The sequence below is a fragment of the Periplaneta americana genome, chromosome 5, assembly GCF_040183065.1.
Source record: "Periplaneta americana isolate PAMFEO1 chromosome 5, P.americana_PAMFEO1_priV1, whole genome shotgun sequence".
Classification (NCBI taxonomy): domain Eukaryota; kingdom Metazoa; phylum Arthropoda; class Insecta; order Blattodea; family Blattidae; genus Periplaneta; species Periplaneta americana.
The window spans coordinates 2508959-2535327 of record NC_091121.1 but is presented as its reverse complement, the minus strand read 5'-3'; the positions used below and the strand labels follow the sequence as shown (position 1 = coordinate 2535327).

At 36.6% G+C, this 26369-nt stretch overlaps 1 protein-coding gene across 1 annotated transcript in view; it reads left to right on the top strand.

Annotated features, from left to right (window-relative positions):
* Positions 1 to 22738, top strand: part of pxb — a 498272-nt gene extending 475534 nt beyond the window's left edge. The window contains exons 5-6 of the mRNA XM_069825279.1: positions 12896 to 13040; positions 17613 to 22738. Of these exons, the coding sequence (XP_069681380.1) occupies positions 12896 to 13040; positions 17613 to 18397 (930 nt within the window). The 3' untranslated portion in view covers positions 18398 to 22738. The remainder of the gene's footprint in view (positions 1 to 12895; positions 13041 to 17612) is intronic.
* Positions 22739 to 26369: the final 3631 nt, after the last annotated feature.

Here is a 26369-nt window from a genome sequence, read left to right as displayed (position 1 = left end):
AGTCGCTATCCTGAGCTAGATTAATCCATTCTCTATCATCATATCCCACCTCCCTCAAATTCGTTTTAATATTATCTTCCCATCTACGTCTCGGCCTTCCGTAAAGGTACGTGAACCAGAGTGAAAACGAGAAGTAGAGAACGTGAATATGAAAATTTTTGATTCACAATAAACCGAGAACGTAGACGACTATGCATATCGATATGCATGTCAATAACGATATGTAAGGTCGATATTACGCATTCTGATGTTATTTGTGTATAATTGTCCAATACCGTTCTCTCATGAGTACAACATAAACACAGGTTAAGCAACTTCAAAATTTCAACGATAATGTAAATATGCCCATGCATCTTTATCACAACCTATTTTAAGTCTACCATAACGTAAAATAATTAGAGAAGAAACATTTGTAATAGGACAAAAATGAACACAACAGTAGTTATTGCATTGAAGCATGAATATGTAGTGTGTAATACAACCAATACAGTAATAAAATATGATTCACTTAAGATCGGTGTTCAAAGACGCAGCTATTGAAAGCCACGTATTCTCCTTCATTTTCTCATCTTTATACGAGGCGCGCCGCTTATCGTAAACGTGAGGATTTTCCTCAACACTCAATATTAGAATCTCATCAAATAAAACTTGCTCCATGATGCACAGCACAATGCATAGGTTATGTCACGGTCTTCTTGCTACAAAATAGCTTTTAGATGGCAATAGAATGAATCTAGTGGGCTGTGATCGGAAACGTGAACGCCAAAGTTGAAACTTGGCCAACTCTCCGTTCCCGATCTCGGGCTCCGGCAAGCTTTTCGTTAATTGTGAATGCTCACATTTAAATGTACACATTTTAACAATTTTACCGTTTTCGTTTTCGTTCCGATTCTCGTTTCCGGTTTATTGTGAACCAGCCTTAACATGTGGTGGTGGTGGAAAACTACCAAGTTCATCTTTCTTACTTAGCCTAAATATAAATAGCAAATATCTAATGTTTTATTCAGACTGAGCTCATGAAACCACATTGAGACGATGACATTATCTTAAATGTTATCAATTGTCGCATTATGTAGATAATGCTAACTTAATGATTTTCTTAGACTGGAGGTTATCTCAGTGGCGCCATATCCCCTTTTCGCACGGAGCAGAACTGACAGTAGTTGGAAGCTGTGAAACATTGCAGAGTTTCTGAGTCTTTCTTTTTTTTCTTCTTCGTGAGTTGCGAGTAAACATGGACACTTTAAGCCGCGTGGCATTTGTTTCTAACAGGGGAATCCCAGTCTCTGTAACTTTCATCGCCACCCTCAATAGCATAATTACGAGTTGCCGCTGATTCTGACGCAATGCCTTGCTGTCCGGTGCTAGATGGATTAACAGAGAGATAAAATTCTCTGCGTAGGCCTATATTTAGAGACATGTTTTTAAATGTAACCTATAGATTCGTTTTTTCATTGTTTCTTAAATATTTGTTTTTATTGTTCTTGATGTTTTCTTCTCTATTCCTTTCAAGCCTTCCGTTTCATACTTCATGTTTTCTTCTAGCCTGTATTAATTTTAAATCAGTTTTGTTTCTCCTCTGTTTTCAATTATGCTTTCTTCTTTATTCTTTATTGAATCATGTCGGTTTATTGTTCTATACAGGGTGAACACGTAAGTAATGCCATTAATTTTAGAAAGTTATTTTTTTTAATATTCAAACAAAAAAAGTTTAACACAATTTTGCTCGTTTTTGTTTCCTTTTCGAGATAAAAAAAGTTTCATTTGACACATTTCATAGCGTGTTTAAGAAATAAAGTAATGAAAATTCAATTAGACCGTCTTTGCTTATCTGTATTACAATTATAATGTATTGATTTCTTACATTAACTTTTCGGTACCCCAGTGTACCATCATCAGATGTATTTATGATACTAAATTTAAACCTGGACAGTAGGTACATATGTTGTGGTCTTGGATAGTGTGTGTGTGTGTGAATATACATAGTATACCCATACATATTTACAGTGGATATATAAAACCATAAAACACTTACATATAGGGACATCATTTTATTTTTACTTCAATTTTTATTGTACCTGAGTTTTTGAAGGAAGTTCCAACTCCACACAGAACCAAGACCGCAGATAGTAAGCAGTACTGAGTTACTGAGTATAGTACGTTCCAGAAATATGTTCGCGTTTTCCAGTGACGAAAGAGCTTTCAATATTGAATCATATTTTCGCACAGGTACTGTCCGTTTGCCTACGTCGCATCCCGATTTCCCCCACCTGCTTCTGCTCGCCCCTCTGTAAAAGCTGGGCTGTCTTAGCTCTTTTCTGAAAACATTAATTGGACGTTTACGTAATATTATACAGCTGTTTAATTTAACTTAAATAAAAGGGCCTCGTTAAGTAATTAACTGTCACGTGATTTCCTCCCTTTCTACAATCCTGCGGCATAACCACTTGGACGGACAGTAGATAGCATGTCTGAGTAATTTTATATTTTCGGGTCGGACAGAAGTGAAGATTGAATTCACAGTACGTAGAGTAGGTACAGAATTATTTCAACATGAGTTACTAGTACGAAGGACGAAACTGGCAATTGGAATTAGATGCAATAGTCTATAGTGCGATAATATGCACAAAAGAACTGAAGCCTGTATCGAAATGAACGGCCACCATTTTCAAAATTGTGTTTAAATATTCATATTATGATTATTTTTCAATTTAACTTCTTTCTCTATATTGTACGCTAATGTGCTGTAAACAGTGTAATATACACTGTATAATGAATACGTTCGCATGGATAACTCACTTCGTGAGTAAAAACACTTATTCTTAATACAGTACTGTACTTTGATTAAAGAAAAACCTAATGAAAATTATCAAACTCAAAATCGCGATATTTCCTAGTTTACGTAAATGGATGAACTACTTTTCTTCCTTCCTATACCTAGTAGAGTGATTTGTGTTTTACGCCAGTATCATCGAACTCCAGTCTTGGAGGGGGGAGCAAGCGGTGTTTCCGGTTCTCTAAAGGTATAGACAGGTTAATATTAAAAATGTTAGTAAAAATAAAATTATGTTCCTGTACTATCTATATGTTAAAACAACCAATTAAGATCAATTTTAAAAAACATGTGATCATTGTTCTATGACGTTATCTAAATACTTAACACTGTGAATTTTATGAATGTTTATCGTGACTGTTTCATGGGGCAACTAGTCGTTACCTACTTGATGTGGCTTAATTGCACTGTAATGTTGAGTATAAATAAATCTTGAAGATTCTTTGCATTGTTTGTTCGATGATAAACACACATTTAATATTGCAGCACTTGAAATTTAGAATATTCGTGACGTACACTTTGATAGAAGTTTTGTGCGTGAGTTGACTAAATAACTTCTTATGTTTTAACTTACAATTTCATTTGGTTGTTGTTTATCACTCCCCGGACCATAGACGAGTTCATTGCTCTACTGGCTAGGAACCTGTATGCGGAAGCTCGTGCTAACCCCAACCCGCTCGTATCTGGCCTCGGCCAGTATGATCCTAGGTTACGGCGTAGACACCAGACAGGTCCATTAGCTTGAGACAGGAGGACAGGGAGGCTGGCGTTACTCCCAGGTTTTGGTAGCCACGACTCAACTCCATGAGACACCTTGGATAGTGCAACATCTTTGAAATGACCTTGTCTTAACTGAGCTAAACAAAATCCCTCCCTGACAATATCTACTTTTGTTGATCGATGGAACTATCATAGCGCCAATTGGCTAGTACATATCCATCGATTCATAGAGTCATTCTACCTAAGAGCCAGCTGGCTAGTCTCTGAAATTGAGACAACTCATCCTGCCGGAGGTTTTTCCGTGGGTTTCCTAAGGCGCTAAGACAAATGTCGGGATGAGCCCTAAAAGAAATGGGCCACGAACCTGCACTCACATCCCCATGAACCCCCTTAATTACTCTAAATTAATTAATAATTACATCTCTCCCTGCCTATCTCTTCGTAATTGAGTCACCATATCCTACCTAATAGCCAAATTGGCTAGTCTCTTATATGAGACAACTCATCCTGCCTAAGGTATTCCGTGGTTTTCCTAAGGCGTAAGACAAATGTCGGGATGAGCCCTAAAAGAAATGGGCCACGGACCTATATGCCCTTCCCCATATATTCCCCTTTTCTAGCAAACGACGTAATGTCCTAGTTCAGAACCTATAAATTGCCTATTAAATGTGCGAGATCACTCATTTAGTCGCAATTTGAAAGAACAGGAACCTCTCAAATTGCAGATTCAGAATTCACGGCGTCTCTCCTGGCGATCTTCACCTGCCTGTCATCGAACAGGGGACAGAAGCCTTCTCGGTTCCTGCCACTGCGAAATGACACAGTTCCTTTCGATGTGCAGACTTACCCCTACCGCCATTTCTTCCTCGTGCCGTGATCGCTTTGATCACATTTCCGTCCCCTCGCGTATGTGGTACCTAAGAGGTTACGTCCATTTTCGGCTTTCCCTCTTCAAAATTTTCTAGAGCTCCTTCCGTGGACCAGCGTAACCCGGAGTGAGACAAGTGGCCAATAGGCTTGGCGCTCACATATTCAGTTTCCTTCAGCCCCGAACCCTTTGCAAGGACGCGTTTTGCGTACCTTTTAAATTTCTCCTCCCACTTCTCCTCTTTCAATTCAATTCAATTCAATACGCCCTCAGCTGTTCCCTGACGATGGCTACAGAGTCAGTAGCCGGAAGCTTGGAGTATTCCACAACTTTAACTCGGCTGAATCTATCATTATGAATATTAATTTATTATTATAAAGTTACTATGATAGCAGGAAAAATTTCTTGCTATTTATATTATGATTAAAAGATGGGAGTTTCCATATATGACAATCAACAATGCATAATCTGAAAGGACAAATGAAAATCGTAGATGATTAAAATGGCTACTACAAATCAACAGCGGGCACAATGTGTTCTTTGGTATGCTAAATTTGAGAGTGTTAAAAGAGTTCAAAGGGAATTTCGACGTGAATATGGTGTGCGTAATGTACCTAAATACTATTCCATAATGTTGCTGTATCGAACATTTGTAGAAACAGGTTGTGTGTAAAAAAAAAAAAAAAACAAGCAGGAGGTCGCAGGCGAAACCCAGTACGAGAAGCAGCTATCTCTTGGCTTGGTCCCGAAATTCCCCAGATCTAACCCCTCCTGACTTTTCCGTGTAGGATTTTGTTAAAGACATTGTCTATTCACAGAAACCCAGGAACATTGATGATCTGAGAGTAAAAATTACTAAAGCTTTTCAACAAATCACTCTTCTTATGTTACAACGGACATGGGCTGAATTGCATCACCGTTATGAGTTGTGCAGGGTGCGCAATGGGGGTCATGTTGAGCTCTGAGGAATCTCCCATCTTTCAGTGTTGTATGCACAAAGTTTCAACAAATAAATTTCAGTACCTAGTAAATGTTTTACAGCGTTTTTATTTTATCCGTACTCAAACGGATCACCCTGTGTAATGAAATAATTTTTTTCTGACTAAGAAAGTGATGTTAACCAACAATAAATAATCAAGGGGTACATAGACCCAGGTTGTCTCTATATTTTGAGCACAAAAACATGTCTTCACAATTTCAGATACACTTCCAAAATGAGTCCCAAAATTTTATATAATTTATATGAAAATATTTATTTAACGACACAGTTCTTAATAACTCTAAAAATTTCAACACACAAGTCTATGAGAGTCATTTGTGGTAAAAAAAAATGAAACGAAAAGTTGCATAGGTTTCTGAGATATAAATTTCGCCACAGTATCTCCTTAAGATCTGATAGACGGCGTATGTTACGCCGGGTGCAACCAGTACTTTTTTTTTTTTTAAATCTATTCACAATTTACATTTTAAATGATACATATGAATATATACCCGAAATGAGGATATGCTCGTGCTCGGGTACAGTCCACTAGTCTACATAAATTTTATAGATATTATTGATGTTAGAAATAATAATAATAATAATAATAATAATAATAATAATAATAATAATAATAATAATAATAAAACAAAAATATTTACAATAATAAAATAAATACGAAGACAGATAAAATAAAATATAAAACCACTAGCGAGAGTTAACACAACTTAAATAAGCATATAATAACCAGGAAAAAAAATGACGAACTCGAAAATCAACAGAAAAGTTTATTGCATCGCAAACGACAGCAACCGCCGAATTAACATTATGTTATGCATTAGTGGTAGTAGAGGGGAGCCGAAGGTCTACGTAACTGCCGTTCTGTTCGAATATTCTCATACAATCATGGGAAGTTAATGCTGAAAAACAAAATGTCTACGAGTCAAACTGTTCATTATTACCAGGATAAATACAAATAATACCGAAATATATTAATCAAGTTTCAGTTATAGATCTCCCCTTTTGTGCAAGAGATATCATATCAAAATATTTTATGAATGGCGGGGAAAATATAAATTTCAAGAACTCTTTAGTGACAGAAATAGTGACAGGTACAATCAAGTGTATCTGTGGCGATGCTAAGAAATCATTTATTGCAGATATACATTGTTATTAATTAAGAAAACGATCTATATTTATTACAATGTTTTATCTTATAGGTTACATGCATCAGATAAATACAATAAATATTAGTAAAATATAATGCTAGTAACGCTTAAAATAATAATAAAATTTATCAAATATCATACCAACATTTTCACTTTAGTTTTAAATTTAAGAATGTGTAAATTGCTTAGGTCTGGATTATTGTTTGGTGTAGTACATTTTCATCGAGGCAAATTAATTGTATCGCTGAGCAATTTAAATCGATTTCGGCAATGTAAGGATTCTTTTCAACAACATCGCGCCTTATTATTTCACAAATGATGCAGTAGATCACAACTATAGAGAACAGTCGATAAGAACGCCACGTCTCTGTCACGTGTGTTCGTTTGCCGTTAATGAGTTCACGTTAATTCAGCACGCAGACCCACAATTACTCGTTACAAGCGAGTGCTTGTTTATTACACACTGACTAACTGACTGGCCCACGTGTTGTGTTTTCCTCATTCAAAGTTTTGAATTTCCTGTTTGTGTGACGTCCCTCAAACCCCCGAGAGCACAATTATTGTACATCCACTGCAGCTTCCTTATACATGTGCTCCGGGTAGGGACAAAATTTCCTCCGGGACAATAACCTTAATGAAGCATAGCTCCTATGTCAATTAGATGGCTAATTAACAAACACAATAACACTACACTTGTTTGTTAATTAACCGGAAAAATAACACCTAGGTTGGCAGGGATCGAGACACTTCGCCTTACAGCCTAACGTAAATTCAGAGTTTTCGCACTAGAAAGCTTTGCGAGTCTTAGCGGAATTTTAGTTGCGCAAGACATAGGTGTAAACCGCTGGTTAGACTGACCCGGATCAAGGCAAACAATTGGTATAATCACGCATTTAAAATGCTCGAGGAACTGGTGTTGTGACATATGGCCAAAATATGGACGCAGTTTTAATTAAGGACTGGATTATGGCAAAATTATTGGACAAATTCAAACTTTTAATAGTACATTATGCAACGAGCCTATAATGGTAGTAATTAAGACGCGAGTATGTTTGTTTATGAAACGAGCGCAAGCTAGTTTCATAATTTTCATACGAGCGTCTTAATTACCATTATAGGCAAGTTTCATACGACTTTTTATGCTCGACCATATTTCTAACATGAAATTATTCAGAAATATTCATGTTATGGTTATGTAAGTGAGGAGTGAACTGACCTGAATTGTGAGATGTGCGCAGACGCGAAAGTATTGATTTTTTTCCGAAACACGAATGTCATTGACCTTGATATAATCTAGAGAATAACATGAAGATTAGGCTTGATATAACCTGGAAATTGATTTAGAATTGAAAAACGAGATGACAAATTGAATTTATTTGAATATTATTTACAATTGACGCTAATTGTTATAGTAACAGAACATAACCTTCTGCGACAGTATTGGATTTCCAGCCTCCGTGACTTTTCGCTAATTGTCTTTCGATTGCATATCCGAGAATAATACGATACTTGCGGTTTTATAATGGTACAATCAGTAAAGGTGATTTTTCATTGGCTAAACAACTGAATTATAATGAATAGGTGTACTTTAATGAGGTGCATTAAAGGGCTACTACCAGGTGTATAATTACTACATTTCGGCATGGTCGAGCATAAAATATTTAAAAACATTTGGAAGTTCAAAGCTTATTATTATAGATCTGAAATTTAGGTTATGGTAAACTCTGTGGACGAGACCGCACTCGTACATTTCAAATGTTTAAAAACATTTTGAGACGCACGGTTAAGATGTCGCGCTGCAAGCTGAATGAGCGCGAGTTCGATTCCCGATGGAGTCATGGATTTCCGCCATTATTCTAGTCTTCTCGTCGAAGTATAACACTCAGCCTTCAAGAAATGAGCAGAGGAATCTGGCGGCAATACGTGGGACAGATTCCTACTGCTGCTAACTCTAATCGTCTTCAAAGATGAGCCTTAATCTGCTGCCATCGTGTAACAGGATAATAATTTTAATTACGAAACGAAACTTGAGTTATGCCACAAAATGAAGGAACTTAGGAAGTTATCGAGGATCATAGCTTGAATTATGGAGGGGAAAGTAGGCTTATGGCGAAGAAAACAGCACGGAATTTATGTAAAATGTTTCAAGACTTTTGGAAGTGTAGGCCTATAGCAGAATTATTTTGGTCACAATAAAAATAATCGAACTCCATGTTTTAAGGGGGAACGGAATTGTATTTTGAGTGAAAAATTGTATTTATTTTTAATTTTCCAATAAATTATTTCATTTCCCTCTTTGAAATGGTATATCACATGTGACCATACTCAAATTGTATTAATTAATTTTTTTTTTTTTTTCCTGAGGACTGAGCGTGGTACATCTATGCAAGTGTTATTTTAATACTAAACTTCAGCGCGTCTGGCCGCGAAATCAGGTGACCCGAGTTCGAATCCCGGTCGGGGCAAGTTACCTGGTTGAGGTTTTTTCCGGGGTTTTCCCTCAACCCAATACGAGCAAATGCTGGGTAACTTTTGGTGCTGGACCCCGGACTCATTTCACCGGCATTATCACCTTTATTTCATTCAGACGCTAAATAACCTAAGATGTTGATACAGCGTCGTACAATAACCCAATAAAATAAAAAATACTAAACTTATTTTCCGTAAGTTCAGTTTTCCATGCGAAACGGCAAATATTTAATCTAGAAAACTGAAAATTTCAGAATTGTTTCTTTTGGATGTTTTTACATATACTCAAACGATTTTTTTTAATTTGTTAAATTTTGGAAATGTTATATGGGTAATGTACTGAAAATCGTTGAAAAAATATACGAGTGGGGGAACAACAATTGCTTCTCAGTAAGGAAATAAATTAATTAAAAAGTACTGTTTCAGCATAAAGTCAAGTTATGTGTTCATGTGCTGTCTGGCTTCAGTAGTTTTACAGAAATAGTTTATTTTATAAGACATTATTTAATATTGTCGAAATAGGCAATTCCATGTCCCTTTTAAACGTTACAAAATATTGAAGTCTATACTGTACGTTAGTATAACGAAACTATGGGGAAAGAAAACATTTAGAACATTATGGAATTATTGAAGTGTAGAAATTAATGTGTGAGAGCGTGTTCTGTAGAGACCACAAAATGAGCGAAACTGTGATCTGCCAGAATGCTGACTGCACGAACTATGAGCGTTAACGTCTGTACAGTTTCAGTTAATACCTTGATGTTATGCATCACATTCAGCTCTTTCAGACGTTCATTTGTTTCTGCTGTTATGCACCTTCAGGATTTAGAAATTCCACGATGTACCGCTCTAATATTTGTAACTTTTCGAGGGTCATAATTTCAAATAATAACATAAAATATTTAGGCCTACTGTAACATTCAAATCCAGTCTTCTGTATACACATTTTTATGCTAAATCATAACGAAATACTATGTGTACATAGCACAAGTCCAATATAATTAATCAGCTGACAAATGAAGGTCAAAGTAGTCCGTATATAGGTTATACGGTATCTAAAAATAAATCGACAAAATATTTTGCGTTGTTCATTAATTGAAAAAACAAAAGCAGAAGGTGTCAATCTAAATACATAGTTATTGAAATCTGAAATAAACATTACACAGGGTTGCCATGTTTTGGTGCTTTAAATGAGAAGGGTCATTTTGAATGACTTTTTCATGCTCTCTGCGAAAATGAAATCCATTTTCGTCAAACACCCACAGTTATTATGCAATTCCTTAAGTTCGCTATTTAAATTTCGCACGTAATCTTATAATGCAATCGATATAATCAATCGTAAAGTGATTGAACACTATCGACTCTGAAACAATCGATACTTCTCGAGTTGTCTTGCACAGAAATGTTACAGCCATATAATAATAATTTTGAAGTGAAATTGATATGTGTAAACGTTATCGGGTTATTAAAATCGGTCTAATAATGTCGACTTCATTTAAGAATGTGGTTGTTAATTTCCTGGGGAATAGGAAACATTCCAGATTTCAAAAACATTGTAGAAAATATGTTGGTAGCTATGAAAAATTTAGGATGCAATATGAACATTAAAATCTATTTCCTTCATAGCCATCTTGACTTCTTCCCTGATTGTCTTGGAGATTTCAGCGAAGAACACAGAGAAAGAGTTCATCAAGACATGAAACAAATAAAAAAGCGTTATGAAGAGCGAGCGGTATTGAAAAATGAAGTGTCTGCATGAGACTTGGAATGAGTTGAACCTAATTGTGAACATGAAGACTGATTCATTTTGTTTACTGTATAGACACTTTCAAAGGTTATTTGATTCGTGCATTAAAATGTGTTAAAACCAGGTGGCCCGGGTTCGAATCCCGGACGGAGCAAGTTACCTGGTTGAGGTTTTTTTCCGTGGTTTTCCCTCAACCCAATACGAGCAAATGCTGGATAACTTTCGGTGCTGGACCTCGGCATTACACCCTTCATTTCATTCAGACGCTAAATAACCTGCGATGTTGATACAGTGTCGTAAAATAACTCAATAAAATAAAATAAATGTGTTAATATGGGAAATATTCAGATCATATGAATTCTTTCATATACGTGATAGCCAAAATCTGACTTCAGATCCTTCAACAGAAGGCAACAATTATTCAAAATCAACCTTCGATATTAAAAGTCTTGAACCAAAATTTAATTTCGCAACTCTGTGTTATTTATGATTAGGCAGTGTTACCCCGGAATCAGAGTACAGCACTCCACACTTTATCTGGTCTCTCTGAGTTAGGTTATATTTACATAATTTAACATGTTAAAATTGGGAATCATTTGAGCGAAGATAAAACATCGGAAATGCCTTTCCTACAAGCAACACATAGCCTACCTTTTCCCTTCTGTTGATGTTTCAGAGCTTATCTAATCTTATCATTGGGACTGGACTTTAAGAAATTAACAGAATGATAACTTGAAAAATATTTAAAATGGAACTCTGAGGCTTTCACTGCCCTATTTCTTTACTGTATGGCTACTGTCACAATTAATTTGTGAACATATTTTTGAGACACCCTGTGTTGCGAGAAGATGAGTCCTCATATCATTTATAAATATCTCTGTAGCACGACCAGCGATCTGCAAATTGAATACCTGACATCAGATTCTTGATGTATGTTATGTGCAGGCTTCGAGACTTTGGACCCGATACAATAAGTTTACTGTGCATGCACTATAGGTTGTTGACTCGCTGCAGGTAGATAGAGATGTGTTGAGGTAACAACGTTGCTATTTAGAGTAGAGTACGTTAGTATGGGAAACACACATATGTACATTCTGAAAGTAAATATACATTACACAATGACAATGTCAAAAGAATGTGAAAAGCATTTATTCTCCTGCCTTTTATAAGCATTTGTGTTTAATTACACACAGTGTTAATGGTGGAAATAAGCATGTAGCAATTTTAATTTCTTCATTTATCCTATTGGTCGTCTTTAGGAAGTGCAGTTACAGTACCGAATTGCAATGTACTATAAGATACATTTTCAGTGTCTCAAACGTAACGTAAATCTTTTTCGGTTATCTGCCAAAGTTTGTACTGTAGAAAGCTGCGCTCTACGTCGCATGACGTGATAGGAGCAAAACGAAAAAACCTAACATCATTGCAGTCTCTAAGAGACAGTCCTTTATTCTCGGGTGACTCTATGCCCACTAATTTGCTGTTTATGTTACACAATGTTGCATATCCGTTATTTTTACATAAAATTGATTTCCACTTCTGTTTTACACGTTCAGTAACCGGTGTACTTGGTGTCTCATTAATTCTCTGCATCATTTTCTAAATTAATTTGAGGGCTTCCGGCATCTCTTGCTCTGACTTCTCTAACCGTGTAATAGTTTGAGACACAGTTTGCAAATAGATTAGTATGAAAACCAAATTATTCGTCAGAACTTTCAAATCCAGAGCGTTTTCCTTTGCGTATTTGTTGGCATTCGTTCTACAGTACCCCCACCCACTGTACCTTTTACCACTATACTCAATACGCCGTTACGCGGATTTCCCACTGAACTGCTCTATTGGGTCCGAAGTCTCGAAGCCTGGTTATGTGGCTGGAAAAAAAAAAAAGTAATTTTGAAGCATTTATGTATAATAATAAATTGTTGCGTTCAACGGCCAAATAAACTTGTTTAGTCAAATGGTTGTGATAGTAAATATGAAATGTGCCCCTGAAGTTACTTTACTTTTTCCTGAAAGATGAATTACAGTTTTCTTGGTTACGTCCTTATTCCGCATTGTTTATATAAACGTTTATGCTTATAGTGTGATATATGTTGTTGAATTTCTACAGATGATCGACGTGAAGTCGGGAGCCAACTACAACAGCGGTTTCCCTGTTCTGGGAAATCCTTCGGTATTCATCTGCCCTCCACCCCGGCCGGACGCCTACACGTCACAGGACCTCTACAACCCGGTGTATGAGGAACTCTCCAACGGTGAGCCTTCGATTGATTCTGTGAGAGCACGACTCCCACGTTATATTATTTAACTAAATTTTCTCATCAGAAGTAATTGCTAAATTACTATAATTTGGTTTAAGAGACCATTACTTACTTTCAGTCATCTAAAGACTCATTTATTTTTAAGATTCAATTGATAAAATCATTTGTTGAAACACTTTCAATTACGTTAGATATAAGTCTGTGATTTGCCTCACAAATTCCAGAGCATTGTTTGTTAAATCTGTGATTTGCCTCACAAATTTCAGAGCATTGTTTGTTAAATCTGTGATTTGCCTCACAAATTTCAGAGCATTGTTTGTTGCTTTTTTATGTCTGTTTATACATCAAGTATTATAACAAAAGTAGTCTATATTCAAAGGGTAAATTAGGTGCAAAATAAACACTCTTTCCCTAGGTGCTGCCCGATATGGATTGGAGAAATTCAGTTTATAGGAGATCGTCATTTTTTGTGTCTAAGGCTCTATATTTTGAGTATGATGCATGCAATGTTAATTCTAAAAAAATGATGTGCAAAGACTAACCAATATCGATGTAAATATCTACAATCTTACAAAGATGAATTACTGTTACACAGTTAAGCATTATTTGCAAAGTAATTGTGAAAGAGGACAGGCATAAATAAGATTACATTCCCTGAGAGGTGTGATGATGCAAATCTCCTACGTCCAGTCTTTGAAATGTTTGTTCGCACACAAACATTGCGTTATAATTTGAAACTTGTGAATATATCTTCCGAATTTCCCATGCCCCGATAAAATCTCCGTGATCCGGTGATTAAATGTTCTTTGCTACTGATCCGTTGTTGATTACAACGTTGTTTTATGTCTCCCTTGTAATATGCTCAGCGTATTGTATGACGAGCACAATGAACAGCTGTTTTGATCAGTTCGTCTGACATGACCACGGGTGATCGAGTAATTGGGAACTTTATTTCTACAGATAAGGAACTTAGATTGTATCTTTGCCTACCTGAATTGAAAATCGCTATGAAAAATGGCATCGTGTTTGTAACATAAACACCATTCCACTGCCTTCTGTATTGCCGTAAGTTCGGCTTGAAATATGGAGCAGTGAAGTGAATTTGCAATACACCACGAAAGCGCATCTTGCTGCAGGTGCCTTCTCATGATGAGCGTGTTCCTGCATGACGAGGCCAGCAATAAAGTGGCATGACGGAAGATAGCTTCGGTATGCTCGACTCCAGAAAACCTTGCTGGATTCTGGACAGCTTTTGCTCAACATGTCTTGCTAGGCAGATACACAATGTAGCAAAAGTGGTGGCTTACCAAGCAACTTGTTCAAAACGAGTCCAACCAAGCAGCGGTCCCTCTCTGCCTGGTTGGCTACTCGGCATGACGTAGGCATTTTGTTTACATCATCTTTCGGAAATGTGTCCAACAGTCTGTCCTGTTTATTTGAGCTTTTAGATTTTAATGGTGATTATTATTCATAGAAGAACATGGATTTTCATCAATGTAGGGTAAAGGTTGGTAAATTGTGATGCGAGTAATATTGTGATAGTTCTTTTTGAGAATTTATTACTTTTTTACTGAGCGAGAGAAGGACCGGTTTTGTGCAGAAACTTGACCAAGAAGATTTCCTTAATATGTTGATGCAAAAAACCGATCTTCCTCTCGCTCAGTAAAATTGTAATAAATTCTCAAAAACAACGATCATAATATTACTCATATCACAATATTACCAACCTTACACTATTGAGAATTAAATGTACAACATTTTGTAACTACTCACTGGTTTCGACATGATCCTCCGATGGACATGTGGGGGTCGTCTGGATTCTATAGAGTTCTGCAACGTGTAGTGAATGGTGTGTGCATTCAGCGTCCACAATATTTCTTGATTTTGTACATTCATTATTGATTTCTGTAATTTTAGTATAAATTTCTTTCCTTTTGACTTGAAATTTAAAAATTAATATGTATGTATGTATGTATGTATGTATGTATGTATGTATGTATGTATGTATGTAGGGGAGACTGTTGTACCTTTAAACACTTTTCATATTTTATTTTCTTTTAATTTTGGGAAATGATATTTTTTAAAATTAAAAATACTTTAAATAATGATTGAAGATTCCTTTACAACTTCGTGTATATATTTTCCTGTTCTACACATCTATTAAGGATGGAAAAAATAAAATGTAATATGTTCGAAGGTACAACAGGTTCGTGTACCTTAGAACATGCTCTCTTGTAAGTTGGAACACATGGGATATAGGTGGGAATATAGCTGTAAAAACTGACAATCATATTTAAAATGTATTTGCAATCATAAACCATAGCAGGCTTCTCTGATTTAGATTTAATTTCCTGGAGGAGCAATAACTGCTTCAACAGCTTTCTTCAAGGCATCCGGATCAATTGGAGACCTCTTATCTCCAGACTTACTTAGTGACATGATCTTAATATAAAATGAAGACAAAAACCAATAGTATCGTGCACTTCGGAACATGTTCCGTGGTACAAGATGTTCAGTGTTCAAAGGTACAAGAGAGTGCACGTTTAAACAAATATGGCTACCAAAACTAGAGATTCGAATAAATCACGGAAATTAAAATATGGTATTACTCACCAGATGATATGGAACACATTGTACTTAATGGATGGTAATAAATACAATTGGGTTTTATGTTAGATAATATATATGATTGAACGAAATGTTTACTTTTGGTACTGAAAAAGATTCTTTCGTTCACAGAACTCACACTTTGCAATAAATCAAACCAAACCTACGACCAGATCTACTTAGAGGCTTTCCCTACAATCTACTTCAGTTTGAGACGTCTAGGTAGTAGCAAAAAATAAAAAAACAAAAAATGTTCAAAGGTACACTATGCTAAAGGTACAACAGTCTCCCCTATGTATGTATGTATGTATGTATGTTTTTTCCATTTCATTCAGTGTTCTGCCTAAGGGCAGGTCTTTCACTGCAAACCCAGCTTTCTCCAGTCTTTCCTATTTTCTGTCTTTCTCTTTTTTCTCTTCGTATCCATACAGCATATCTTAATATCATCTATCATCTGATATCTTATTCTGCCCAGAACTCTTCTCCCATTCACCGTTCCTTCCAGACCAACCTCCAGTAGACAGTTTCTTCTCAGTCAGTGACCCAACGAAATTCCTTTTCCTCCTCCTGATCAGTTTCAGTATCATTCTTTCTTCACACACTTTTTCCAGCACAGCTTCATTTCTTATTCTGTCTGTCCATTTCACACGTTCCATCCTTCTCCATATCCACATTTCAAATGCTTCTATTCGCTTCTCTTCACTTGATCGTAATGTCCATGTTTCTGCCCCCATACAATGTCACACTTCACACAAAGCACTTCACTAATCTCTTCCTTAGTTCTTTTTTCAGAGATCCGCAGAAGATGCTCCTTTTTCTATTAAAAGCTTCATTTGCCATTGTCATCCTCCTTTTGGCTTCCTGGGCAGCAGCTATGTTGCTGCTTAAAATACACCCCAAGATGTATTTGAAGCTGTCCACTTGTTCTACTGCCTCATTTAGAATTCACAAGTTTATCTTCTTTATTTTTCTTCCTATAACCATGTTCTTCGTCGTATTTGCATTTATCTTCATCCCATACTGCTCTCAGCTGTCATTTAGCTGTCCAGTAGCATATCCCTTAGTATCATGCCCTCTTCTGCTAATATCGCCATATCATCAGCAAGTCTTATACACGTTATTATTCTTCCTCCTACTATCACTCCTCCCATGTTCTGAAAACAGTTTTTTACTGTACTATATGTTGAAGATTGTAGGTGATAAAGGGCCCTTGACGTACTCCTCTCCCAATATATATATATATATATATATATATATATATATATATATATATATATATATATATATATATATATATATCTGTGTGTGTAAATAAAATTGTCATATTATTGGAGATAGCCTAGGCTATGTAGAGAAATTCTGTTCAATAGGATTCTTAATTCTTCCTAATAATCACTGTAAAAATTCAGTTTGATTGCTGTAGTAGGGTGAAGAATATGTTTCGTATGACTTTAATGGTTTCACAAAAGAAGTGGAGTAACGGTTAGCACGTCTAGCCGCGAAACCAGGTGGCCCGGGTTCGATTCCGAGTCGGGGCAAGTTATCTGGTTGAGGTTTTTTCCGGGGTTTTCCCTCAACCCAATATGAGCAAATGCTAGGTAACTTTCGGTGTTGGACCCCGGACTCATTTCACCGGCATTATCACCTTCATCTCATTCAGACGCTAAATAACGTAAGATGTTGATAAAGCGTCGTAAAATAACCTACTAAAATAAAAAAATAAATTTACAAAAGAAAATAATAAATTTGCATCATTATGTAAATGATTAGTAAGTTTTCTTCAAAGTTATAGCACATGTTCCTTAAACATTTATTTGTGTATGGGGGAAATTTGGTTAAATTATTTTTAAAATAAATTAAATTACAAAAAAAAAAAAATGTTGGCATACGTCCTCAAGGACGGATCGCACGCGGAACCAGTGAGTGGTTGAGTACCGGTGGTTCGATGTTGTCCGGCAGGGTCCGGGGATCGAGGGGAGTCCGACCCGGACAGCGAGGGGGCGGCGCCCGCACCCGCCAGCGAGGATGAGTTCGCGGAGGACGAGCTGAGCCTCGGGGGGGAGTGCGAGGGCGCCGCGCAGCCCGCTGCCGAGGGCGGGCCGCTCAACTCGGGCACCAGCTCGCTGCAGGGCTCCACGGGCAACGACCTGTGCCGCGACCTGGACTCCTCGGACGCCGACGACCGCAGCCGCTTCCTGGGGCCGGGCGCCCGCAACTTCAGCCTGCCGCCCGGCTACCGCAGCCGCGCGACGCGGGGGCCCCAGCGCGTCCCGCACGCGCCCCGACCCCGCAGCCTGGACCGGCGGCGGGGCTGGCGGGGCAAGGGGCAGCCCCAGCAGGTGTCGCCGCAGTCGCCGGCGCGGCACCGGGACTGCGGGGAGTTCCACGAGGGTCTGTTGCTGGACGCGCTGCTGCAGCTGTATCCCCACGCGGTGGCGCGTGCCCCCCACCCCCCGCACCGCCTGCCGTACCTGCTGCAGCCGCCCGCGCCGCCGCCGCCCCTGCGGAACCACGTGGTCAACCCGTACGAGTCCGTGCCCGTGCTGAACCACCTGCACCAGCACCACCACGGCGCGCGCCAGTCGCTCGAGCCCTTCTCCACGTTCCGGCGCGGCAAGGCGCACAGCCAGGACTCGTCCTTCGGCTCCGACTCGGGCTACAGCAATAACACGTCCTCGAGGGGCCGCGGCCCCAAGGACGCGCACAGACTGTCTGCGCACAGCGGCGACCTCGTGCTGTCGTAGTAGCGTGCCCGCCTGTCCTGCATCAGTCGAGTGTAGGTCCATTTCAGGGACAGGTTGGCTGAACTGTTTGCGATGAGACTGACGTTATTTATTATCGAGAAGCGCGGAACTGACTGTGTACATATTCTCTATACATATAATTATAATAATTATTAATCAAATAATTTGTGATCTCTCTTCCTAATATCCTTCATTTATCGAGGAAGAAAGGTCATTTTGAAGAAAATATGCAGGACACGTACTTTTGAAAGAAGAAAGATAAAAGTGTACTTTATCCTCACACGTCAGATAATACAAGCAGGGTTTCTTCTAATTAGTGGTTTTCTATAGAACCAGTTTTAAAATGACACTTTGTTCCAATCCTGTGATCTGTGACTTGTTTCCTGTACATTTGTAGGATAAAAAGGCACAAGGAGAAGAGAAATATAAAGAATAATGTACATCTCTCAGAAGTTACTCAGCAATACATCCCTTATCTTTAGTAGGAACTTCTGTTGGCGTGCAGTTCTGTAACTATTTATCAAGGGTAATCGGTTTAATACAATTGGTATTAATTTACTTTGTTGAATTTAGTTTCCGTAGTGATGGAATTGAAAGTAATCTGTGTTCTATCTTCGTTTCGAAAATGAGTCGAGATTATGTTTAATTCTAGATCAAGTAGAAACTGCGACATCTCTCGAGTAGTGATAACAGTTTCCAGGAGAGTTGCTGATCCGTTGGCCAATTGTTTACTTGTAGTCAGGTCTTGTTTAGTTAGATTCTGTCACTGCATATTCACATTTCAAGCACAAGAAAATTACAAATGCTGTATAGAAATTCACTGCTTAGATTATGGATAGTGTCAACCATTATTTTTTCAAAGCAAGACTTATTCAAATGGTGTTCCCAGTTTCAAGATTCTTCATGATTTCCTAGTACATATCCCAAGCCATCGAATCCCACTGTATTGCACTTCCTCAAAAATGAATTACTGCATTCAAAATAATTTTATCGTGCAAGAACGTTAAATAAAGGATTCTATAACTTACGTCTTGCATAAACATTATTTTTATGACTAGGGCTTTGCGAGAAGCAAAGGTTTAGTGTTTAGTGTTCATATTTTTGTCAGTTGTCTTACTGATGTCATGAAGAAACTTAGAGCGTTTTACGAAATAAATAATGTTACGACTTTCTATTGAAATTGTCTACACCATTTTGAAATAGTTGCTAAGAGTGTATGAAGTTTGCAGTGTATTTATATATAACATTGTCAAAAAAAAAAAAAAGAGATCAAATCACATGTCAAATTTGAGAATCAAAAGATAGGTTTCAATTTTTACCGTACGGTATGTATAATTTCCTTTTTATTACACACTTAAACCTTGGAAACATTTTCATACTGTGAAATTAGCTTGCCTATTACAAACCAGTCTCAGAATATATTTGTAAGAGAACACTGCACTCATCGTAAGCAGCTGAAGTTATGGATTTTAAAATGTTACTCACTACATTTAACTATTAGGTATTTGTTAACTTTTATGAACAAAATCCATAAAAGAAAAGGAAAATTCTCAGTAATACTGATTATGTTTCTTAAGCATTAATTCCATAATTTTTTAATGAAAATGTATTCAAATAAGATCCAAAATTCTGTATTAGGACTTACTCTATAGAATGTTAGCGAAGAGAAGTGACAGTGAAAACCTGGAAATATCAAGGTCCATTATACAACTTAGAAAGAGTGTTGGTTGACCTGTTGTTGCTCATTTCCTCTATGACAGTTTCAAGCATAGATGATATAGAAATAGGCCTATCTCCAAATAAAAATCACGAGCAAGCTATTAACAGAGATAGCAGATAAAATGTTTAACTTCGTTATGTCACGTTGAACTTTAAAGTTGCTCGTTTTATAAAAAAAAAACATGTAATCACTATTAATCCGATAAAAATAACGATAATTGTAATAGTTAAAAAAAACCCCTCATAGGATGGATTCTATTTGATTCCATTTCAAATTTCATTTCGTGTAACATTAATCTGTTTATCTCTTGTTTAAAGTTCCGAAGTCTTTCCTGACTTTTGGTTGCAACTTATTCGAAGTTCTTTCAGCATATTTTGCTGAAAAATCTGATAAATATTTTGCTTTCAAAACAGACATTGGAATCAATTTTCTTTGTGAATGTCATAAACATAGGAGTCGTTCTGAAAGTGTAAATCTGTGTAAAATTCATTCGACTTGATTTCTTCTGTTATAAAATAACGTAGGCTAAAACATCATGCATATTTGAAGCTTTAGTTAGAACAATAGTAAAGTAGTCATATAGTTAATAAAGCTGAGATTTCCTTTTTAATTTGTAAGCATTAATTAACCGCGTATTTGTTCATATTTGCTTTCACCCATATTGATTAAATATTACGTGTATTAAACTCTTATACTAGTTTGTGTGTGTGTATGTATGTGTATACATATATATACACACACACATTATGGTTCGTACTAGACATATGTAAATATTTCCGTCTATTTCAAAGTTTTAACTTATTTATATCGACAAACGTTTTCGCTCTACTTCGAGCATCTTCAGGTCTTGAAAGTTTGCAGCATGAAACAGGTTAACAACTAAGAAACATCCCATCTTCGAAAGTACAAGAACTTTTAGACCTATAATATATAATTACAAACAGTGGCGGCCGGTGAGGCATTCTGGTGGTGGTGCCAAAAATGAAAAAAAGATTGTACGCAAATTACCCTAGTGAAATTAATAATCGCAGCTCACGTTTACATTATGTTAAATAAAACATTAATTAAACCAGCTATTTTACCAGGTGTACAGCTAATAATGCATCTAGTAACAGTTACAATAACATTTCCGAAACTAATAACGAAATTTACAGATACAGATAATCAAAACTTTCACAGTATTGTTAGTCAAATACAAATAGCTTTTATAACTAGTAAAATTACTGGCAAAAACACACGAGAGAAACAGTGATATACTTATAAACGAACACGTTTGCACTTTATTTAACAGGCCGACGAATCCAAGACAGCGACCTGAATAACACATGTTCATGTCCTGCACAGATCTCATGTATCGTTACTATAGCAACAGTGTAGCGATATTTAGTTGCCGCAAAATGAAACAAATATTACACAACATTAACAAACAGTGTTACATAATATGAAAAAATATTATCTTTCTAAAAAGAACCATGACTATCTCTACATTTAATATAGTTAAATTGATAATACTTTACACATTCAAATCCAAGTTATGTGCTTTAGTTTTGAAATGGCAACATTACATTAACATTTGGCGCGGAACTTTAACTTGTGTCTTCGTGCAAGTCTGCGGTTGATGGTTCCTGCCTAACGTCTCCAACAACCCTGCCATCTAGCGAAATTTCTGCATTACTGCGCTCTAGCGGGCGGAATGATAACTACTGAGGCAAATCGAATTCGGCCATAAGAAACGTATACAAACTAGAATCAGTAGCCTTTTGTACAGTGTTATATGGACGTAGGCAGTGCCACACAGAAGTGGCTCCAACGTTCGGAGAAACGCTGCAAGAGTGCGTCCCGATCTGTGCGCGCGCTCGTTCAGATGAAATACGAATAAAATGTGTAGAATAAACTATTACAACTGCTTTTTAGAATATTATTTTTTGTTTCTTTCATTGGCGGTGCCATGGCACACTGGCACTACCCCAAAAGCCGCCCTGGTTACAAATCATTTTTCCAACATTACTTTTAACTTCTTATTAAATTATTTAACTTACATTGCAGAATGACACAAATTTATCAAGACGTTTTGTAAGTCATAATACTGTGACAACCGTCTTTTGTATTAAGGGGAGAGGATGGTAATTTTTAAAACTTTTTTCCTATTTGGTGTAAAATATTAATTTTTTGTATGTAGAGAGCTCACGGCTATAGCAACTCAACAAAATATAAATATTTTGAATAAATTATTTGGGAGCCAGATTTGAAAAAAAAAATGTACTCAATGCAGGATTTTACTAAACTCGATATATCTAAGCCATTTTTAAAGATAAATTCAAACACAATGTTACAATTTATTTGTAAAAGCACGCTCTACAAACTGTCTATAACAGAATTTTGTTATTAGTTCCTACATTTGTAAAATAAACAATTAAAATTTAATAACATTTTTTTTTATTTTCTTTCTTGCAACAGAGAGACTTATTTTTAAAATGAAATCAATTAGGGAAATTCCGTTACAGAGAAAAGTTTCCTAGTAGTCTAGAGAATGTGTATTCTAAATTTCATTCATATATCTTTAACAGTTCAAAAATTATATCGATTTTTGTCTGGCTATGTAGCAAAAAAAAAAAAATAAAGCTCCAGAAACAGCAATCAAAGGGGGTGTGATTTAATAATCCAGAGCGCAGGAACTTTAAAAATGGCGTCTCAACATCCAATAAGGGCACAGATACCCACACAATGTTATACAATGTATTCCACACACATCACAGAGTATTTTAAAGAAAAATTTGGTTTTGAAAAAAAAAAAATGAAGTTCAGGAAACAACAAACAAAGTGCGGTGTAATTTAAAAATCCAGAGCGCAGGAAGTTTAAAAATGGCGTCTCAACAACCGATAAGGGCACAAATACCCACAAAATATTATACAATGTATTCTACACATATCACAGGGTATTTTAAGGAAAAAAATTGTTTTTTGAAAATTTACTCATTTTTCACCAAAAAATACCATCCTCTTCCCTTAAGTTCAACAGTATTCACAATAATACACGGGTCATTCAAATTAGTGGCAACAATGTTTGTATGTGCTGTTATCAGCGGTAAATGGTGCAAGCTGATAACACTGAGAAAGAAGAGCATCTGATGTGTGTTATCTGTGAGTTTGAAGACAATAATCTCATAACATATTTGTATCGAGTTTAATTTGTATACTGTTATCTGTAGCGCTCTAAAATGTTTAGCAAATACGAACAAAGATGCTTCATTGAAATTCAGATTGCAAGAGGCAAAATGCCATATAGCTTGTGGTAGAGAGACTTCACCATATCGTACCGTGGCTAGGTGGGCGCATGCATTTCGCAGCGGCAGGGAAGATGTTCGTCAAAAACCTGGAGCTGCCAGACCGTAATCGGCAAGTGAACGCTAAGGCCCAATTGTATAAAGCTCCCTGACTGAAGATCAACTTTGATCGAAGATCGAAAAGTGAACCGAGTTCAGACACTTCTTCTATTGTATAAAACTTTTCCGCGATCAAATTACCTTGGTTAAAATGCAGTCTAAGTTCACGTGAAAAGGATTTGGCAACATCACATAAACAGGTGAAGTATGTGATGCGCTGGCCATGTTGTACAGATTTGTTCAGTGTGGCCAATTTAGCGACTTTAATTCTTTTTCAACGACAATTTCTTTTAACTTTCATATTGCTTAAATAGGGATTTAGCGACCTTTTTTACACCCCATAGGGACAAAATTTAATCTTTCTTTGTTGATAATGAGAAATCTAGCGACTTTCCAACTACTTTTTGGCGACTTTGCGTACACTCTGTTGGAGACACTGGTTTGTTTTGTGCATCGTAAATAATGGCGGACAATAAGAAGATTGACCGTTTTCCAAATTGTTATCATGTTATGGTGCTTGATACTCCTAAACATAATAAAGCTTTATAAGACGATAATTTTCGTTTAGTAATACAGTTAATTGAAAATTTATGAATGTAGGCTAACTATCATATCCATTACTGGTTGTTATAAACATAATATAATTATAGTTATGTTATTTGATACTGCTGAACACGATAGAGCCTTATAAAATATAAGAATGTTTGTGTATTAAGGCAAGAAATTGAAAACATATATATATATATTATATGTATTAATATTAATAATAATGGATATTTTATTTGCACAATCTGCCACTCGTATATTTCAAACAGAAAAGAAATAACTGAACTTGGATCACCTAACTTAATCGGAGAAATTTCTTCAGTCAAAGTTGACTTTAGTTTAAGACAAATTAATCTCAGATTAGACTTTATACAACACAAAATTCCAAGTTCAGCTAGGAGGAGGATCAATTTAACCTCTGATCTAAGATTAAATGGTTTATAAGAGCGCTCCTGGAAGAACACCGCTGTTGGTTATGATTTTGACGGAATCCTTCTCACCCATTCAGTTCCTGTCGGAAATCTTGTGAATGGTGCATAGTATAGTTACTTTCTGGAACACCATTTACAACCAGCGGTGCGCCGTGAACGTCCACATCTCCTGAATTGTCATCCTATTGCGCTACATGATGGTGTTCGCTCTCACATAGCTGCCCTGTGGTTGATTTACCTCGCATATGAAACTGGGAAGTTCTGGAGCATCCTCCATACTCTCCAGATACGAGTCCATGTGATTTTGACCTTTTCCCGAAAATGGAATTGCCACTTAGAGGAGTTCGCTTTAGAACGAGACAGGCAATCATGGCAGCAGTAGAGCTGTCTGTTCGAAGATTGGTACAACAAGACTCTGTGGCTGGCATCCGTCGTCTCCCTGAGGCGTGGAGGCGGGTTCTCCATGTTGGAGGAGATTACCTCTGAGCACTAAACAATGTGACTGTTCCAGAAATGTTTTCCACTAATTATTGAATGACCCTGTACATACCCACTTTTTAATATTTTTTGCAGTATTCAATATTTTAGAATTTGATCTTATCACGTACAACAGTGCCTTAGTTTTAAATCGGTGCAAACACTTCAAGATATTTGAATCTTGATTTCAACTTGTACATTTTTAAATTAATATATATTTTTCTTTTACATATTCCTGTATAAAATCACTTTTTCTTCCAAACATGGGCAATATGAATTATACCTAATGTATACGTAATTATTTTCGTATTATTTGTGTATTTAAATTCTTAACATGTTTCATGTTTCAAACTTCAAGACCTAAAGATGCTGGAAGTAGAGCGAAAACGTTTGTCAATATGCTTCCAGGTTATAAGGTCTATAACAAAAGGTCCACAAACTAAATAGTCCAACATTTAAAGTCCTACATACAATTCGTCCATGGAATGAAAAAGCCCAACATCTATGTGGTCCACCATATTATACTGTAAAGCACATCATACGGAAAAGTCCATCATACGAAAGGTCCATACAAAAAGGTCCAACATTCAAAGCTGTTCAACAGAAATGAGTTACTAACTGTAATAATAATTAGGGCCTACATATATTACTGGTCATCCGGCAAGAGGGCGAAGGCGAGCGGTTCCCCCTAGATTTTCTCCTGAAACATGGAAATTCTATGGCAGACAGCGTACGAATAATGTGATTGAAGAAATCCACTCCCAATTTCAACGACTTGTAGAGACACATCACGTGAACATTGGGCGATTCATTAGCCATTTGCAACAATAGCAATCGGAAGCAGAACATTTGGTCCTTGGTGGGCATACAAATATTTGGCAACTAGTATAAATAAACGAAATAATTAAACCAGAATTTTCAACATTGTCGGTAATTACCAAGATTACAAAGCTACGAATGAAATGTTTCGATATCTTAGAGCGATATCATACGATTTGAAATTATATAGTGACCCTCAAGATGAACACTAGATGTATTACATATGTAATATATATATAACGTAATTGAAATGACAATAAATTCCTCGGCACTTTCCTTGCAGTTTTCCTTGTTGGACATTTTAGGGAAATGGACGAATTTATATGTGGACATTTTCAAACGTAGGACATTTTTAAGGAGAGGACTTGCTGACAGTGGACCTTTTCAGGTAAGGACATTTTTATGGCATGGACGAATTTTCTATGTGGACATTTCTAAACGTTGGACATTTTCGTAGAGAGGACTATTGCAAAGTGGACCATATCTCACTTAACCGTCAATATAAATGAGTTAAAAAAAATCTTTGAAATTGATAAGCCACGGACGGAAATATTATTTACATAAGTTTCTTAACTACATAATTAGGCTACATGAAA